General features: G+C 39.1%; 1 protein-coding gene across 1 annotated transcript in view; it reads left to right on the top strand.

Annotated features, from left to right (window-relative positions):
• EFNB2 (ephrin B2) overlaps positions 1-21,220 on the top strand; it is a 57,400-nt gene that overhangs the window by 19,367 nt on the left and 16,813 nt on the right. Inside the window, exon 2 of the mRNA XM_073614468.1 lies at positions 13,175-13,455. Coding sequence (XP_073470569.1) covers positions 13,175-13,455 — 281 coding nt within the window. The remainder of the gene's footprint in view (positions 1-13,174; positions 13,456-21,220) is intronic.

Here is a 21,220-nt window from a genome sequence, read left to right as displayed (position 1 = left end):
ACTTGTGGGTTTAATTAATCCTTTTTTTGTATAATTGTCCTTTAATGGGGGTGTATCCTATTTCTACATAATTTTGCTAATAGGTGTCCCTCCTTCCCATGTCAAAATGTTGGAAGGTATGCCCAGTCCAACCAATTATTGATAGAAAAATGCAGGTATGCCCTTGGGCTACCCTAAGCCTGTGTAGACAACTGTGAGTTGACCTGTCTGTTGGTCTTTTAAAACTCTATTCTGCCCTAGAGGCACCTCTAACAAGCCTGGAACTCACCCATCAGCAGCAACAGAATTGAACAGAAATCTTTACTATATTCTTTTATGATAAAACCACATTGTTTCCATAAACCTGTAAAATGAAAAAAGTAAAGTAGGCCAGGTCTTAAAAAATGAACAATAGTAACAGCTCTGTTCCTTAAAACAAAGGTAATTGAAAGTAAAAAAAGAAAAGCATCGAAGGTTACGATACAGTAGAACAAAATGACACAACTTCAATACAGAGGAGCAGAGTTTCCATGCCACACACAGGGTTAAACTGCAGTTGAACATTTCTCCTCATAATCTGGTTACTAGTACAGCCAGGATATCTAAAAACTATTTATCATTTTTCATTCTTCAACCCTGTCTAAAGCTGGCCATAGACAGTTCGAATCTTGGCTGGTTCAGGAGGGACCGGCTAAGATTCGAACCATGTATGGACAGGCTGATTGTACACAAGTTGATCAATCAAAGTAAACTGTAAAGAGTGACTTTTAAATGGTTGCTATGTTTTACTTCATTTGGCTTTTCACTGTTCCTTGTGTAGGTGTAAGTCGGTCTGAAAATTTTCCTTTGGCTGGCCATACATTGCAGGCTGAACAAAGAAAAATCGAACATCTTCCTCCATCCATGCTATGTAGCATGGTTGGATGAATCCCCCTTCCAGACTGTTGTATTCTGACAGCTGCTGTTGGCTAGCAGAATACCCAAACAGCGGATGCATCTAAGTGGATGAGTTCTCTGTTTGGCCTACAGTTTCCTGTCCCGATTCCTTGAAGGTGGTATGAATGAATGAATGACTTGTATAGGGCTGCAAATGCGAACTGAATCACCTCAAGGCGCTTGTTCCGTCCTGTGTGGTCCAGCTTGTTAGAAGAGGTAGGTCTTGAGTTTACTCCTGAAGGCCTGATGGTTTTCTTCCATACGGATGTTGGTCGGTAGAGTGTTCCACAGCCATGGTCCTTGGACTGCGAATCTTCGTTGTCCCTTAGATTTGTAGCGGGATTTGGGAATGTGGAGGAGGTTTTGGTTGATTGATCGAAGACTGTGATTAGGTATGTAGCGTTTTATTTTCTTGCATAGGTATTGAGGAGCGCTTCCTTGTAGGCTTTTGTGGGTGAGGCAGAGGGTCTTGAATGTGAGGGCGGGAGGAGGCAAATAGGGCCACCTACTAAATGGATGAGGCTGATTCATTAGCAGCTGGCTGGAATTTGCACTAGATATAACCCTCACAATAAACTCCAGCCACATATTAAAGGGGATTTCCCCTTGACATGCATTTTTGTGCATCAGAATGCAAGAGCTTTGCTGCATCAAAACAGACAAGTGTGAATAGGCCCTAATACTTTTTGTATTGCCTGTATATCACTGTGCTGAATCCACAAAAACGTTTATTAGCTTCAAATGATTCTGTTGTTTATACCATTTGATGCAGGCAGTGATGAAATTAGTTTTATGTAAAAAAAAAAGAAAAAAATATGCTTTCATAGAAATCAATTGACACATTGGTTAATACGGATGAAAAACACTTCCGTAGCAAAGGTAAAAAAAAGACACACTTGTCAGCATCCAATTTACTAATTGTGCATCTTATATGCATTTGTGATTGACTGTCATATAATCTGTCAGAAGCAGTAAACGGCAGATAAATATTCCTTTATTCACTTGAGTAATCTAAATATGTAATTTGCATTTTCAGATCAATTAAAAAAAAAGAAATGACATCACTCCTTGAAATATTTTACAGGCTTCTTCATTGTTTGTCTAACGCCTCGCCTTCACATAGCAAGACAGACCCACCCTCTGTCGCAGTCTGTGGTTTGAAGCTTTGCTGCGGGCAACTTGACTGTACAGGTGTACATTACCTGCAGATTAAATTGATAGCGCACGACAAAGTATCCTATGATGGGGACAAATGATTAGCTTCTTCTATTAGGCAGCTTGGTGAAGCCAAATGACTTGACTCTGTTGTACTGTCAGTCAGACTTATGTCATGATTTATGATGTGCATACACGGCCAGTTGTTAAACAGGTGCCAGCTGGACTTTGAAAACTACAGGAAGCCTTTCAGAAGGTTCTAAGACAGGCATTGACGGTTGCTGATATGTTTTCCTTACGCACAACGCCAAATGGCCTGCATGCTGCCAAAGACATGTTGGATTGTGTTGTCAGTGGGTGCCTACAGAGATAACTCTTTTTCATGCCCATAGCAATTAATGAGATGGTTCCTTTCATGTTTCCAGTACAGTATGGAAGAAAGGGAGAATGGAAGTGATTGCTAAGTGTAACACTTCTCTACACATGGTCATGAAATGGTGAACAGTATCAATGGAAATGTAACCTATAAAATACATGAAAGAGTAAAAGCACTGAACACATGTCAGCCTTTGCTTTTCAGGTTTATTTAGTAAAACACGGATAAAGTAAAACATGCAGTAACCCATAGAGATCAGCTAAAAAGAATCCCATCATCTGTATATGTTAGGGAAATCTGATTGCGATCGGATTTGCCATAGGTGGCTCCAATTTACTTTGTTCAGCCCATGGGCGTAACGGGAGAGAATCAGCTCCGTTGATTTTTAAATTGACTTTTGCAGAGTCAGATGGTGCCTTGATGCCACCGATGGTTAAAATTTTGCCCAACTCAGCAGGAACCAGATAACATTTGAGTGAATTATGGTCAGCCCCAAAGTCGGTGTAAATCCACTTTAAAAAAAAAAAACACAAAAAAAACCTAACACCTGCAAGACAAAGTCATAATGAGCTAGTATGCGTAGCATACTAGTTCATTATGTAATACTCACCTGAGATCGAAGCCCTCACTGCGGTGCCCGTACACAGCACCGGCCGGCGACATCACTCCCAGGGGTTACTTACGGGTATCGCGGCTTTGTCGCTGTGATTGGCTGGAGCCGCGATGACGTCACTCCCGCGCATGCGTGCCATTGCTTCAGTTTGTGTCAGTGCGCATGTGCTGATGATGGGCTGAACAAAAGAAAAACTGGCGGACTGCTGTACTAACACATGTGATGTTGGTACAGTGATCTCCCCCACTGTGCTATTGTGTTTTGAGTCAGCGCCTACAGCCATTGGCGCAGGATGCCGGTCAGCTGCTGGTATTTAAGCATGCTTGTTTGGCAGAAGCTGATCGTGAGATCAGCTTCTGTCGTACAGGCAGCTGTACTCACAGGCTGAAAGTCGGCCGGTTTCTAATGGCCAGTTTCCACTGTCATTTTGTGATTTTGGCCAATATTTGACCCACGTGTACCCGGCATTACCCTTTTTTTAAAGTAAGGATTAGATAGGATTATGCTATATAATTCCAAAAAGCGCAGAGATAATATTCAGTAACCCATAGCAACCAAGCAAATCTGACTGATATGAGATGTGAGTGATTGCTATTGTTTATAAGAGTTAATATATCATCATTGCTCTTTGCATCACTTTGTTGGATGATCCTGACTTAGCTGTCTACAGTCACCTTATAGGCCTCATGCACACAGACACAGCTCCATTGTACTATGAAATAAAATCCCAGGGGCTCCCTGGTGTTCAGGGAGTCGCACATGCCGCGTACAGCCACCAATACAAATGAATGTAGCCATGTTTGGGTAAACGCTGATAGACTTGTATACAAACATGCGGTTACAATGATTCTTCCCAAATGTGCCATTTTTGTGTTTGGGAAGACGCACTGTACGCATATGCATAGGTACCCAGGCATGGCCACTTACAGACTTTCAATTTTTTTGTTGGTTGTAGGTAGCACATGCAGCATCCTGGGCGCCGCCCTGTTGGGGGTTTTATGCCTCAGCACACAGGAGCTGTTAAACAGACATCTGCTGAACAAAAGCCATAGCTGATTGCTGATGGTATGAACTGCATGCTCCATACCTGCTTGTTTTGTTCCTTCAGCATTGCCCAGAAAAATGCCTAGACTCACTTTCCCTCAAAGTGGGTACTTGCATAGCAATAGGCAAGCCCTCACATGTGGACTGCTGATTGGTGGCATAAACAGCCATTGCACAAAAGGGGCAGCCGTTCCCCATTATGTGGAAGTGGAGAGACTTAGGTAGGATGCTCCAAGTGGTGCTGGATGGGTACATTATGGAACAACACAAAACTATACACGAGCTGTTGACATTTCCTGTCTACTACAGCTTTTAGTCTATTTGGCTTTGTCTTTCTACAGGTTCTCTTCAACCCCATCTCAGGAATGTAGTGAATGGTTGCCCTTTTGTTTATTTGCAATGGATACTTACCCATTGTATTGTGAGTTGTATCCTATGTTGTGCTATACTTACTGCTATTAATACTAGGATTTTCAAATGGTGCAGTCTAATAAGATAGCCGTTTACATAATATCTGTGACTAGGTTGGAAAAAAAAAAAAAAATCGACATCAAAGGAGGAACCAGGATTGAAGTTTCAAATGTGTAGACTTGTACTGTGTAATGTAATATTATCGTTACTTCCACAGCAATTGTGAGTAAAAGGTGGGAAATTGATTAAGAATTAAGTAAAGCTATACCTATCCTTCCACATGCTTTGTTAAGTAGAACACGAGGTCACCAAGGGCAAGAACAGCCCCCTCTAGCTATGTCAGTAGAAATGACTATTTAGTAAATAAGAACGCATTCATTTGTACTGTATTTAACTCCGGACTGTAGACTAATGCGCTTCGACACGCCACAGAAATACTTACTGAACTGGTTTCTCTTCTACCTCGTTATTTTCACCTTTCTTCATCACTGTCAAGTATCTTCTATAAACTTCCTGATTGTAAACATATTTATAGGAAAGATTTTCTTCAATCGTTATTTTGACAAATAAAGGGAAAGTATAATGTGTATTCAGTGAGCAAATACTGCAGTTGGAGTCATTATCGCAGTTGTTTTTTTCAATGATATTTGTATTTCGTTGTCCCCTGCGTAGAGCTGAACCTAAACAAACATTTAACTAACAGAAGTTCCCTGTGGGGACTCATCTAAAAATCACTCGATTTTAAACAATAAGAAAAAAAAATATGGAAGAGCAGACGTGTTAAAAAAATGTAATCCTATAAAAATTAATTTTTTTTAACACTGTAATAATGACTTAATGACTGCTGATCGACGGGCACCAAGTCTCTTCTAACTAATCACAACGTTGGCTTTAAAAATAAGGGCTTAGGCAAAATATGCAGTGTTCAGATCTGTAAAGTGTTATACGGGCTTGGCCGTATGTTATGCTATGGGTCCTAGCACGCAGCTGTGATCAGCTCTGTAATCTGGAGCAGTGTTCAGCTGCTAAAAAAAAAAGAAAAAGCTTGTGTATTGACCGTATTTAAAGTGGCGCTCCACCCAAAAGTGGAACTTCCTATTTCCTTCCTTACAGGGGGAAGAAGAGAGAAAGGGGACCTGTTTTTGACAAGTCCCTGTCCCCACTTCCGGTAGACGGCACTGTGGAGCTGTCCCTGGGAAGTTTGCCTCCTCCTTTCTCCGCCGCCAGGCCAATTAGAAAGTGCTTTGCGCATGCGTAGTAAGGAACCGTCTGTGAAGCTGAAAGGCTTCACTGCCGGTTTTCCTTAGTGGAGATGGGCGGCGGCAGCACCCAACAGCCCATCTGAAGACCGGTTGGGATGCCGACATCGTGGGCTTCCTGGACAGGTAAGTGTCCATATAGCAAAAGTCAACAGCTTCAGTATTTGTAGCTGCTGACTTTATTTTTTTTTTCCCCAGGCTGGAACACCTCTTTAAAGTGATTATAAACCCTCACATATACCCAATGAAGTGACTGGCATCAGGGGATACACAGTAATGAAACAGCAACTCCTACATAGGTTGTACCTGTTTATCTACATCGATCTTTCCCCTACATTCGTTCAAAGTGCAGAATTTACACAGGATCTATCAGCTCTGAAAAGCAGGGGGCAAGGAGCTGAAGTTACATCAGTGAGGAGAGCTCTGAATGCTGATTGGAGGGAAGGGACACACCCCCTTCACACAGCTCCCTCCCCTGTCACTATTTTTCTCTTGGTGTCACGAAAACTTGTCAGAAGTGATCCATGCTGATAGCAGAGGAATGAGGCAGTGGACAGAAATGACACTTAGTGCTCTGGATTGAGACAAGCACACACTATAGAGGACTATGCTTTGTTCATATTTCATGTCTGAGGTTTAAAACCACTTTAATGCTGTACGCATGTAAATGTTTGCGCTAATGTTTTCATGAATATAGTGTTCAGTATAAATGTACGCTATTGGCTCTGAATAACAAGGCGCTAGGTAGCTTCTGCCACTGGTGTCAAGTGGGCAGAAGCCGTCTGTGCTCTAGCAACTGAGCGTACTACGTGGTAGAAGCCACCTGCATTAAAATTTGCACTATATGCAAGTTAGCTCATACATTTACATGCGTACAGTGTACTGACAGGTTTTTACAAAGGATATGGCTGCCAGCAAGATCCTGGGTAAAATCTAAAAGCCCCTTTCACTCTCCTATATTTTTGGTCACGGGACATGCTAGCTTCTGAGTCTTCTCTTTTTCACTGCACTGAAGGGTTCTTCTTTGAGTGCCCATATTGCTGTCTGAATGATGTAGAAAGCTTCCATTTGCTGTCCAGAGGTGGGGTCCTCTCAGGTCCTGACATCACAGTGAATGCACTAGTCAGTGCAGGCAAAGACTGCAGCACTGGATCACCAGTCTCCACCCCGTGAAGTGTAAAGAGATATTTATGCCTGGGCATAGGCTTTAAAGGATAAGTTCATCGTTGGAACATGGAACATGTTCCACCCATATTTAGAGTAAAACATATAACATGTTCTAGCTCAGTGATGGCGAACCTTGGCACCCCAGATGTTTTGGAACTACATTTCCCATGATGCTTTCGCACTCTGCAGTGTAGTTGAGCATCATGGGGAATGTAGTTCCAAAACATCTGGGGTGCCAAGGTTCGCCATCACTGTTCTAGCTCCTGCCTTTAATCGCCCCCTCCCTGTGATAGTGGGCGGTGGATCTTCTCCCTGTATCCACTGTCACCATTTAAAAACAATGCGGTCGTGCTGGGCTCCACCCACACGGCCGTGTCATTCATTCAGGCTTCTGTGAATGAGTGAACTACAAGTACCGTCGGCCTTTGCAGGTGACAGCTTGTACCCCTCAAAGAGGATGATTCTTCCTGCCATTCAGTTGCTGTCTGCCCGTATTGGAGGTACAGACAGAAATTGTACTGAGGAGCTGCAGGATCCAGGCATTGCACCCACAATCTGCTTATCGCGGGTGCAATGCTTTACAGGCTCCAGTTACAAAAAAATGAAATATCTCTTTACCTTCAAAATATGTGCATTTATTATTTTCTTTTATAAAAGGTGAACGTATCCTTTAAAATGGGCACTTACTGAAAATAACCCATGGTTTCTTTTCATTTCATCTCATCAAAGCTGAAGTATAGTTTTGAGAAGAGGAGAAAAAAAGTTTGCGGAATTAATTAAATTGCTGACATGGTACATAAAGCAGACTGTCATCATGACAAATGCAATGCTCTATTTTAGTCATATGTAAACAGGATCCAAATATAAGCATTTATGATAATGTTTCAAGAAAGATAGATCTATTGTTTTGGGTATGCAGTTTTGCTGGCACAGTACAAATTGTCAGCTAGTTTTCATTTTTAATGCATTGCAAAAGTTTATTTTCTTATTGCACAGTTTATTCATCTAATGACTCTATTGTGTTAGTTTCTAAACAATTATAAATCATCTCTCTGTACATTTGTCACCAGACAGGAGTGCCTGCCTATTGCCGCACCCTCGTTCTCTGTTCATAAATAAGAATTGCTAAATGGGTTTTTTTCCCTGCTATGCTGGGAAATACATGATTTTGGAAAGGGGATCCCCATAATGCAAAACAAAGTGATTGACAGCTTTGTAGAGGGAGGGTTGCCAGTGTGAAGCTGTGTAATAAGTCAAGAGCGGGTCCCTATCCAGGGCAGGCAGAATCATTTATCAAAACTATCAAACAAAAGCCACTAATTACAGGGCGCACAGGCTGCTTGTGTAGTAGTCAATAACATAGCATTGTTCCTGGAGAATAATATATACTTTTTTTTTTAATGAATGTACTAGTTAAAACTGCTTGAAGGGAAAGGATGGGTGTCTATTTTTAGTTATTATTGCATTGTTTGCCCTTAAGTAATTTTTGATGACGTTTACCTATTTACATGCTTGCTCTTCCACATTTTTGGTTACTGTATTGAACATAGAGATTTTTAAGTGGGCCACTAGAGGGCGTTGTGTACGTCACTGCAATTTTTCCAAACTCCCTAGCCTTTCCCTGCATAGCAGCTGAGTCTGCTTATGTAATGGCCAAATAGTGGATGCCTTTATGTGCAAATAAAATAATTATTTATAGACACAAGGTTTTTTAAAACATTAACAAACATTAATTAGATTGTTTGCAAGTGTATCTCTTTATTTCTTTAACTTTTTGTATTTGCATTTATATATAGAGTAATAAAGAAGCTATATATTCCTTTTAAGTTTCATTTATTACTGTTGGTTTAAAGATAAAGCTAAATATTGTATATCCAGGAGTTTATATAGTAGTACATAAAAGAACCAGGATCAACAAAAACCTTTAGAAATGAATCAGATTTCATCAGATTAGAGCGGTAGGAGCATAAAGATCATTTTTTTAATTTATTTTTTTTTTTAGAATTGTTGCTTTGGTCTGCTGGATGTTCTCTTTTGTACAAGTATATAAAGCCTATTGGCATAAAGCAATGATGTACTGCAAACCATAACCACCCATCAGCAATCATTATTTTCACTGCTTTAAAATGACAAAAAGAGGGGGGATTAATGGTTGCGGAATTGCTAAAATTACTGCTACTTCGATTGTGCTTAGGGATGATCAAATCAGGAGAGTCATCAATTCAGCACTTTTTTTGATGCTCCTAATTTTTTTTTTTCATGTAGCTCTGTGGTGAATTATGCAGTTTAGCAATCCAGGCAATTATGATAAGTTCATTTGATTCTTTGCAACCTGAGCACATTTGCATGCAGTTATTCGGGGAGAATTAAAGAAACCTTGTCACCGATTAAAAAAACAAATGCAGGTAAAAGTTCAGAAACAAAATCAAATATTCTAAACGCTTGCATTGTTTTTCCTTTCCATGAACAATTTGTTATTGACTCGCAATGTGCCTTTTACCTTGACTACTCCAGGAAGAGTTTACTTGTATAACCCTGCACATACATAGCTCCTCTCCTCTTCTGGGAGTTTCTTCTGCAGGCCTAGCTTCTCTGCCCCTCTCGTTACCTTCCAACATAACCTTTTATGTAGCAGCCAAATGAAGAGTGAGGGGAATACTGTAAAGCAGTGAACTCCAAACTACGGCTCGCCAGCTGTTCTGGAACTACATGTCCCACAAGGCGTTGTAAAACTCTGACTTTCACAGACATAACTAGGCATGATGGGAATTGTAGTTCCTGAACAACTGGAGGGCCGTGGTTTGGAGACCCCTGCTATAGAGTGACAGCTCTGAGCCTGCTGGGGCTGAAACCACATCCAAGATGGCTGCTCCCTGCAGCAGTCTCAGGGCTTTTGGATGTCTACACAAGGGAGGCTTTTACAGGCATAACATGTATAAAGTGTGTTGAATGTACATATAATCATACAAAAAAGATTTGTTTTAAACAATGGTCTATGACAGGGTAATTTTATTTAATTTGCAGTGTTCCTGGTTATAATACCAGTTTTCTATAACTATTGTGCATATAGATTAACGTGCCTTTGGGGGAAGCATGTGGTCTGGTGGTTGCTTCTACAGTATAGCTTTGTAGTACTGGCATTTGGGGGTTGATTTACTAAAGGCAAATAGACTGTGCAGTTGCACTCTGCAAGAGCAGTTGCTTCAGAGTTTAGTAATGAGGTAAGGGTTCCCTTTGCAAAAAAAATACCCCATCACATGCAAGGGAAAAAAAAAAACTGATTTTTTTGCTTGCACATGATTGGAGGATGGAAGTCAGCAGAGCTTCAGCTCATTTACTAAGCTTTATAACAGCTGCTCTTGAAGAGTGCAACTGCATTTTGCAAAGTACACAGTCTATTTGCCTTTAGTAAATCAACCCCTATGTGTTTGATGTGCTTCCAGTGTCTGCTTAAGCTGCTTTGGGTGCTCTGGTTTTCCTCCAAAATTGAAGTGATTGTAAACCCTTACAACACACTTTTTGCTACAGGTAAACCTATAATAAGGCTTATCTGTAGCTACCCAGGATATCTCCTAAACCTGAACGGTTTAGGAGATATCCCCTGTATTTGCATTTGCCGACTTCATCGGCACATGCGCACTGAAGCAAACTGAAGCAATGGCATATACGTGCCATCACGATAGTGATGTCATCGTGGCTCCGGCTAATCACAGCGCTGGAGCCCGCAATACCCAGAAGTAACTCCGGGAGCGATGTTGGCCGCTGGAGTGGTGTACGAGGATGGCTGCAGGGGCTTTGATCTCAGGTAAGTAATTCATAATGAACTAGTATGCTATGCATACTAGCTCATTATGCCTTTGTCTTGCAGGGTTTTTTTTTTTGTCCTAGGGTTTACAACCACTCTATTACATATGTATGGCTGTGCTGGAGATAATAAATTGCAGTATACATTGTTGCAAAAAATAAAAAAAGCAAGTAAATGTGCACAATTTGTGGATTTTTTTTTTGTGCTTATCCATATGAACATTTTGCTTTCACTTATATTTAAATCTAGTTGTCCCCATAGGGCAGTGATGACGAACCTGGGCACCCCAGATGTTTTGGAACTACATTTCCCATGATGCTCAACTACACTTCAGAGTGCAAGAGCATCATGGGAAATGTAGTTCCAAAACATCTGGAGTGCCAAGGTTCACCATCACTTCCATAGGGCATTTCTAATTTATATGAATGGCTTCCTAGTGGAAAATTCTGCGATACCAATGATAAATGCTTATCTTATCACTCTGTGTGTATATGCATGCTTATGTGTGTGTGTGTGTGTATATGTATGTGTGTGTGCATATATATATATATATATATATATATATATATAAATTATCCCACACAAGTTATGGATAAAAAATGGGCCCGGGTGCACAGCAAAGACTTAGTGCATATAAACCAAAAAAGGTCAACGCATGAAGGCAATCCAGTTCGATGTTTCGACAAGGCACAAGCTCGTCTTCCTCAGGTTGACGAGCTTGTGCCTCGTTGAATTAAACTGCCATTGTGCATTCACCTTTCAAGACCCATGAGTGCCGCTCTCTTTTTTGGTTTATGTTTATATCGATATATATATAGATCTATATATATATATATATATATATATATATATATATATATATATACAGTCATACAGTATATATGTGTGTGTGGGTAAGGTGGTGGTTAAGCACAGGTGCTATTATACATTCCAGCAAGGAAGCATTTCAAGATATCTGTGCAACCCCCGAGTGAAAAGGCTGTGGCATCGTATTACTCCGGCACCGAGATAAGTGATATGCTAGCTGTATGATTACAGATAATAGCTGCAGGGAAATAAGCAAGGCTCTTCCTTGGCTTTGATTACCCATAATGTTAACCAACAAAAGCAGTAACTATAAAGTTAGAAGATCAAATAGGCTAGAGCCTGGCATTCAGCTGCTAGGCCAAATCCAGTGTCAGTCTACTGACATGAGAATTGATTTAGCAATTAATAAACTTACCTGGTGGCCTTCTTGAGTCTTACTAGGAAGGGATTCCTGGCTAAGGACTTTGTTCTCAGTCTTTAATATTTTAATGAGCCTGCAGGCTTAGCTGTGTACAGATGAGTAGGGATTTCTAAGTGCAATGTTTAATGTTTCTGCTCCGCAAAGGATGTTGATTAGAAAGCTCTTGTTTCTATTTCCCACAGGCATTCTGCCGCAAGCAATATTACGTACAGAAAGGCTAAACTATATTTGTGGATGATGCTGTATTACTTTCCGGGGCCTACATCTTCATTTGTATAGCTGAGGTCGGCTTGTTGTGTAATGTTAATATCTTATGGGTTTTGGAAGAGAACTGCTCTTCAAGTAAAGTTTATGCTCGAAGAAAAAACAAAAACAAGCATGCTCTGGTGTAGGGTTTATGTTTCTATTATGTTTTTGAATTTGTTGTTGTTTTTAATGTTGGTTTTGCTAATTTGACCCACCAAAACATTTTAGGTAATAGCCGTTTTTTAAAATTCCCATTCTACTAGTTTTGAGTATTTTCTTGGTCAGTTGTGGATGCTTTGCAAGCTCCTGCTTCCCTTGCAGTGCTCTTGAGTCATATACAATTTTGCTGATAATGGCAATCCGTGCGTTCAGGAGATGATTTTACAGTTTTGAAATAGATACATGAACTCATTCTCAGCCTGCTTATAAACAGAGCTGTGAAGGTGACAAATGTTGCATGCGTGACTTTTGATCTTTAAAAAGAAGGAAAAAAAGAAGCTCCAGCCGACCTGTACAAAACTCGTCTATCATGAATATTTAAGCTCTGTGTCAAAGCTTTTAAAGGGGTAAAAATTACCAGTAACCATTTTTTTAATGTATAATTATTTTTATTTTGGATAGGTTTATATCTCCTTAAAGTTAAATAAACTAAAACCCAGAACAGAAGCACATGACTGAAGGTTGTATGATTATTATTATATTATAATATTAATAGTACTAGTGCCTCTATTGCCCAGCCTTATTAATTATGATCATCAACAGTCATGGGTGAATTCCATAGGCAATACTGTCTCTACCTTCATTAGTCCACCTACACCCAAGTACACTAACTGTTGAATTAGGAATCCTGAACTCTTGTCAAATGTTCATAATTATATTACCATGTATTTAAAGATATTCTAGTATTCTTTGTTTCTGTCTTCTTATGATTTTTTCCTCATTTGTTTTAATTTAGATTCCTTCCTGGTCAAGGGATGATACTGTATCCACAAATAGGAGATAAACTGGATATAATTTGCCCTAAAGTGGACTCCAAATCTACTGCCCAATATGAGTATTATAAAGTCTACTTAGTGGAAAAGGAACAAGCAGATAGCTGCACTATAAATAACAAAACGCCTTTGCTGAACTGTGATAAGCCAGACCTAGATGTGAAGTTTACCATCAAGTTTCAGGAGTTCAGTCCGAATCTCTGGGGACTGGAATTCATTAAGTACAAGGACTACTACATCATATGTAAGTATACTTGACTTTATTTATAACACATGTCAATTCAACTTTATGAAAGGGTACCTTGTATAGAATAAAATGTATGTTTTACCTTTGCAATGTCTTCTAATGTCTGTTGGATACCTGATCTGAGACAGGCGATATATTGGTATATATCAGCCTAATCCCCCTCCTTAAAAGTCAGAAGTGTTTTCATATTGAAAATAGATTAAGCTTGGAGTCCCAATGCAGGCTCAAAGAATAAAAGCTACTGGTTGTGATATATAGGTCTGGTAAAATGGGGGGGGGGTGGTGGCAGACTTTCCTCCAGGAGCTTGAAATGGACTAGAACTGAATAGCATGTAATACTATGAAATATACATTATGGCCGTAGCTTTTTAGCTGCATTAAATGGGTTTGCAGTCCGAGAGCTGATCAAAGCTTAAGGAGCAAGAGACACACTTTCATTACCTCAGACCTCAAAGCCCAGTTGCTCTGCGCTTTTTGAAAGTACTGCCCAGACTATCATGAAATATAATCATTTTTCGGCTTCCTAACATCTTTTATGACCTGTGAAGTGGGTAAAGGAGTGCCTCGGGAAACATTCAACTGAAAACCTCCAGCTTGCATGCAGACCTCATTAGTTCAGCTTACACTGAGATGATCATTTATTCTGACATGCACACACTCAAATAAGGAGGTTTTCCTAAATGTTATGTCCAGTCTTTCTTTATTCCCTTTGAGTTTTCATCTAACTCTCTTAATTAATTGCCCTCTTGCCTCAGTGCAAACAATCTAATTCCCTATGCAGTCGCATGAAGTGACCTAACATGGAATGCAGTTGGCTTGGATACGTTTTAGCTATACAAGAGCACCAAAGAGATTAATTATAAAAGTATAAGTCTTTTCAGAGTCCTACTAAAATTGCACTGTTCTGCAGATTTCCAAAAAGTCCCCAAACAAGGGTTGAACTGAAAAAAACTAAAAACCCCATAACCCATTCCTTACACCCTATAACTCCTATTAAGGCACTAAGACACAGAGGAAAGTTTTAAGGTGCTCTCTGCTGATATCTGCCAGTGCTTGGCAGGACAGACCTGGAGGATATAAAGGACTGCACTACCTTGTTTTTGTTGGGTTTAAAGTTGGCATGTGGGATAAAATGGCTGAAATGGCATCAGTTCAAAAACATTTTAAAGGTGCCAAAATATGAGCAGATTGGGTCACCAAATAAGTCTAACCTCTGCAGGTGGCCATCGTGTTTTATTGACCAGATCTGATAGATATGGGTTTAGTTGTGGGTACAAAATGTTTATTACGAATCAGAAAACATGCCTTAAAAGTTTAAAGTGGCTGATATTATTGCGTGTTATCAGAGAACATGAAGACTTTCCTTTAATATCTAAACCTTAAATTCTACAGTATCTAAAGCCAACACTTTTTCGGATACGATAGGAAATAGCATGAACCCATGTTTGGTTCTTTTTTGCTGTCTGTCCTACTTGGCAGGTTTATCATCTCTTTCTCTCCCTGGAATTTACATCATAAAGTGAGAGAAAATCTATTCAAATGGTCCAAACTGGAGGAAAAATAACCTGTATTAATTGCCAAAGACAGGCATTTTAAGATCCTTGCAATTTTTGAACTGGGGACAGCCATAAAATTTTGGATTTTTCATCACCTTCTGAGGAACACAACCAATAGAGAAGGTAAATCTCCCCATCGGGGCACAGACAATTAAAACCTGGAAGAGGTTCCAGTGGTTTCCCACTCTAAAGCTAAAACCAAAATTTTGGCTGTAGGGTAGGCTTCAAATTTACCTTTACTTTTCATTGTGTAACGAAGCAGATATCTAATCTTGTGTGGAATATCAGTTCCTAATGAACTCCACAGGTAAATTTAGAAGGCTGTTAGAAACTTTTATTACTATCTCAGGTGATTACAGCTACCATACTTTGACAAAACTCAATATATTTTGAAATGTATTATATATTCTATGTAGTTGATTGCAATATTCTTACACGAAGAGCCACTACATGCTGGGACAGAACAGTAATGTTTTCTTTCAATGGGATTATAAAAATCATCATTGGAAATACTGAAAAAAAAGTAAGCTTCTGTGCTAGCGAAAAGCTATTATGTCAACACTACTTTTATTTTTATGATTCTTTTTGTAAGCTTCCATTCTCTGTAACGTTTGAGGCCAGTTCTCTAAGCCTGCTTTAAAAGTTCCAGGTCTCCAAAACAATGCCTTAAGTGCAAACACAGAATGGAAGTCACAGGTGAAAATGATCGCTGTTGAGAAAAAGCAGCTCTTAGAACCTACACAATTGTTCCTATTCTTGTTAGTGTTCCCATGAAAAAAAATGACATATAATTTTCATGCTTTTGATAGCTCAAGTGGAAATCCACCGTGAACATTTGTAATGTTGATAATGAAGATATGAAAGTGAAACTTGTATCCGTTTTCTATTTGTAGCACCACAGAATACGTGACTAAGCACATGAATCTTCTCATTATGTTCACCTTTTGTTAGGTATTTATAGTAATTCTTTTTAAATGCTGTGATCAGTCCTTGTCCTAGTCCAGCTGCTGCTATTTAAATCAGTAAAGGGGGGGGGGGGTCTAAAAGGTGTGAACAACTGCAACAGATGTCTTGATGTGCCATCCATTAAAGAATGCTGAAGTACGTTCAATGATAAAATTTGAAAAAAAAAAAAGAAAATTAAAACAGGACAGGAATACAACTACATTAGACAAGACAGTATCAAAACATATAATACAAAGTTAAATGGCTGAGTAGAGTTCTAAGTTAGTTTAGAGTATTGGTGTTCTTCTTCCTTATTATGGTATCCTATCAAGTTTGGAATAACTTATTGGCATATTCATTTAAACAGATAATAAATTCGTAATGGGCTTGCTGGTTGTAATTGATTAAGCAGGGGGTTGAATGTGGAGTGATTAGACAGTCTGTGCTTTGCCTACCTAGAAGATAATGCGGTTTTTAGAATTATGTGAATTATGTGTATTGTTTTTCTGACTAGGGACAAAAACTGGACAGAATTGGGCTTTTTTGTTTAGATTCTTTAGCAGATTATTTATTGCTGCCTAGGCCCCCATTGGGGAGTTTTTTCTTACTTTTTTGGCCAAGATTTCCTTCCTGTCCCAGGATTGATGCTAATAATGGAACCTCGGGTTCCTCCTTTCTCCTCCTATCGAGTAAATCAACTAGGAAGCCATTGACACTGTCAAGTACAAATTAATTTTCCAGGAATATATGCTAAGTGCGCCCCATAGCAGTGCCCTGATGGAACAGAAAATGTGAGAAAATCTTCCTAGCTGGGACACAGACATCAACGAAATTGTGATGGAGGGTCTGTCCCTGCTCTGTCCAAACTAAACAAAAAAATTGCTAAGCACCTCTAAATTAATATAGTGGGAACATTCTCAGAAATCACAAAGCAATATATATCCATTGCATTATAGTTTCTAATTTATACTTGATCTAATAGACCTCATTTTTTTCTCACCCCAGATTATTTTGTGTTCATCTGTAATCCACATTCACAGTCTCTTTGATGTAAAATCAAGTTATTTTTCATTAATCAAAGCATGTAGAAAATTCCTTTAGATTGCCTTTTGAGTGAAATGGCTCCCCTCCAATGAATTAGGTTCATTGGGAGGGCAACTGTGGCATTTATTGGGTTTACCACTAGGTTGTCCTCTGTCAAATTATATGGCATCACATCCACTGGGGCTATTATACAATGAGAATGAAGTGTTTTTTAATTCATAGTGTTATATTCCAAACTGTCAGTTGGCATTAACTCAGTGAGTGGTGAAATCTCACCACCAAGAGATGAACTCTGCCTCCAAATGATGTTTTCCACTTCAGTGCCACTTGTAACGCAATTACTGGGTCATTAATATCATTGCATGCAATTAGTGCCAGTAGAGCAAGTGTGTGTGTGTGTGTGTGTGTGTGTGTGTATGTGTGTGTCTCTTCTCTATACCATGACCCTTTGTTAGCCAGGGAATTCAGCCGATCAATTCGGACTAATCTTGGGAAAGCACATTTAGACATACAAATATTTTAGCGATTTACATAAAGTAATTGCACTGTGAGGAAGTCTATCATGGAAGAGCATGAGTTAAAATATGTATCCCACTGATCCCCATTAATTTTGATATATGTCACTTAGATGGCATAAGCCTATTCACTATTTTTCAAACTCCTCACACCTTACTGTGCCTTCCAGTTGTCCATTTCATTCACAGTCCTCTGCATTTTCCTCTTCTGCAAATTACTGTTAATTGCTCCTTTTATCGTTGGTCCCATCATTTTAACAGAAGCCCTCCAGTCTCACACTAGAAAGGCCAAGAACATAAAAGTAAATATAAATTCTAATTTAGTGCAGCCGATATTGCTCAGAATGCCCCGCGGAGCTTGAAAGGTTCAAGTTAGACAGCAAATTAGTGTATAGTTGGGTAATAAAAATAATATCTCAGTACTAATTTAGTTGGGCTTGAAGGAATCCACTATAAAGTCTTGATTTTAAGCAATTAAAATTGTTATTTATTTATTTCTTTATTCTAATCAGGTTGCCTCTTGAACTGTGAGGTGCTTTGCCTTCCACGGTTTGCTTTTAAAGGGCTTTTAAATCAAAACTACAACCTGGGATACATAAAAGAACAATTAATGACATTTACAGCTTAATATGTAAAGGTTTCAGTATCTTTATCAGAACTGAAAATCTGCGATAAAATGAGATGACTTCATAAACAGAGTTTACTTTCTAATTAGTTATTTTTCAGTAGGACACTTTAGATAGCTTCTTGTAAGTCCATATGGAGGAACCATGTATTCACAGTAGTCCTGTCTAGAAAGGCTCTTTGGGGTTGATTTACTAAAGGCAAATCCACTCTGCACTACAAGTACATTGCGAGTACACTTGAAAGTGCACTTGGAAGTGCAGTCGCTGTAGATTGCTGTAGATCTGAGGGGAATATCTGAAATGAGGAGAAGCTCTGCTGATTTTATCATACAATCATGTGCAAACTAACATGCTGTTTTTAATTTTCCTTGCATGTCCCCCTCAGATCTACAGTGACTGCACTTCCATGTGCACTTTCAGTGCAATTGTAGTGCAAAGTGGATTTGCCTTTAGTAAATAACCCCCCATTGTGCCTAAAATGGTCGATTACATGGAATAGGCTCTACTAGTTTAAAAAAGAAATAAAAATATAAATGTAATATATAGCTGAGCTGCTGTATTACCTTTTTCTATAACCTGAATGCAAAATAGACAAATTTGTTTATATACATCAGGGCTGTCAAGATCTATAGCATGAATCATATAGAACATTAGATTCCTGTAACTAATGGAGTGTTTACTGTCACTCCCCAATCTTACAGCTGAATATTGCATGTACCTAAATAAGGAAAACACCTCCCTCCTCTGCCATGAGTGCAGCAGAAGAGACAATTTATTACTGCTAGGACTATTTGATCTTCTTGAGAAAATGCCTGCGTACTGGGCTCTGTCCTGGGAAGGTACTTGTGTCTTTGTCATTCTCTTTCTTTGCTATCGGCATGGATGGCAGTGAACTGTGCTTTACAAAGACAGCTGTGGCCTGTGAAATCTGTGCTCATTAAATCAAGTAACTCGGGTTTAAAGTGTTCCTGGTAGCTACTGAAAGACCAGTACATGATAAATAATTATATTGGTGCTCATGATTGCTTTCATAAATGGTTAAAATATGGGGGGTAGGGGGGAATAAAAATTCAGTTATATATTTTTTTCCCCTTCCCTCCTTAAAAAAAATCTCTAAATATAGCTTAGATTACAGTTAATGGAAGGAGGTGTAAGGTAGCACTATAGAATATTTATAAACTCCTACTATGCTTTTGTCTGAGTACAGAGTTTCCACTTGATGCAGGGAGATAAAACTTCACAATTTGACCCTGAAATATTGTAGTAAGCTTTTTTTATCTTTCCATTATCGGGAAAAGGAAGTTAAGAGCATCTGTGCTCATGAATACATTTAATGATTCATACTAGAATAGGAAAAGGGGTAAACATTCAACATGGTGACCTGTGTTCAGGAAACATCCTTAGTTACTAGAAGAGTCCCATTTAGTAGAGTGTTGTATATTCTTTGAATTCTGTAATTCACAAAGGCCCTCTGCATCCGTGTAAGCATGCACAGAAATGTAACAATGCAATGTGTACTGCAGTTTTCAGGCCTGTGAGGCTGGATAGTATATTGGCTAATTGGGGAATCAGGGCTGTCCTACATTATAGCTGTCTCTGTACAGACTTCTGATGCAGCTTGCTGTCACTGTGGGTCATCATGGTCTACTCAAGCACAAAAACATGCATAGGAGATCTTGGGACATATAGTGGATAAGGTATCATGGGTGTCTCCTGTAACGTCATTTGTATGCATGACCTGAAAATAAAAAGATGTTTTTCCATGGTCAGTTTGGAAATGTCAGAGGTTAAAGGAGGTGAAGCACAGGACTGGGTGAGGCCCAAGTTTTACCAATGCTGAACAGGTTGTTGTCTTCTGCACATTTTTGTCGTAGTTGCAGGAGGATTACAGTCACCCTTTTCACAGTATACAGTGGCAAGGAGTGTACTTGTACAAAGATGCCACCATCCTTACAGAGCCTAGGAAGGTCCTTCACTTATCCAAGAACACTGAAGTGTGGCTGAATATGCTTGTAGACTGTTTAGGAAAGTAACGTGCGCAAATATGCCCGCCCGTTCTGTGTGTTCATGTTATTATGTAAGAGCCAGCCTAATATCTGTGGACATGAACATTTTTATTCCTCATGCATGATTTGCAGTGCAATGTAATAATGAGTTTGTAGTATTATACTTATTTTTGCCTGATTAAATAGAATTTCTGTGTGCTTTAGTTTTAAGAGTCATTTCTACCCAGAAAAGTTAACAAACCTCAATGTGTTCAGAGTCTTTAGATTATGACTTGCAGTTTAACTAAGCGGATGGCTTTTTTTTTTTTCTTTTTTCATTCCGTGTGAAACTAATGTAAAATAAATCTTTTTCTTCCTCATTAGTAGTACTGTTCACCACACGGGCTGCTAAACCTGAAGTTTGATTTCACTATAAGAACTGGTATGAGAATGTAAAATGCCGTACTGAACCAGGAACAATTTCCTAATTTCCTAGTGAAAATGTGGATTTGGGATTCATCTTATTTAAACAGTGATGTTTTCACAGCTCCGATAGAAGCCTCATTTAATTATTACATACTAGAATAAAAGGAGCTAATACGCATATGTTAAAACTTGCCAAGCAAATGTAAAAAAAAAAAAAAAAAAAAATACCAACATTAAATATAACTATTAATTGGGGGAAAAGCAAAGCTTGTGCTACACTTTTTATGTAGTAACCTAGAATCTTATTTTAAAGGAAAGCTTTGAGGACAGAAATTTAGAAACTTCTATTGCTGTCATTACGTTGGTGCAGTCTTCTGGCTTCATCCTGTTTTTGAATTCACTGCCTAGTGAGCTGTTCACATGAAAAAAACATATAGCTAGTGGAGTTTTAAAGTGTTCCTAAACCCACAACAGTAAAATCAGTCTGTATATGCAGTAAAGCATGCTTGTTATACTCACTGTGGAACCTAAGGGGTTAATCTTCTGCACTGTATAAAAAGGTTGATGCTATCTTTTCTGATTTTCCCCTTCTTTTACTGTCCCCAATCCATCTGCTGATAAAACAGAGCCCTAGGAGGCACTCTGCACATGCTCAGTTTGTTGTG

Source organism: Aquarana catesbeiana, linkage group LG02 (genome assembly GCF_042186555.1).
Source record: "Aquarana catesbeiana isolate 2022-GZ linkage group LG02, ASM4218655v1, whole genome shotgun sequence".
Taxonomy (NCBI): domain Eukaryota; kingdom Metazoa; phylum Chordata; class Amphibia; order Anura; family Ranidae; genus Aquarana; species Aquarana catesbeiana.
Note: the sequence above shows the minus strand (reverse complement) of the source record. Positions and strands in the feature narration are given on the sequence as shown.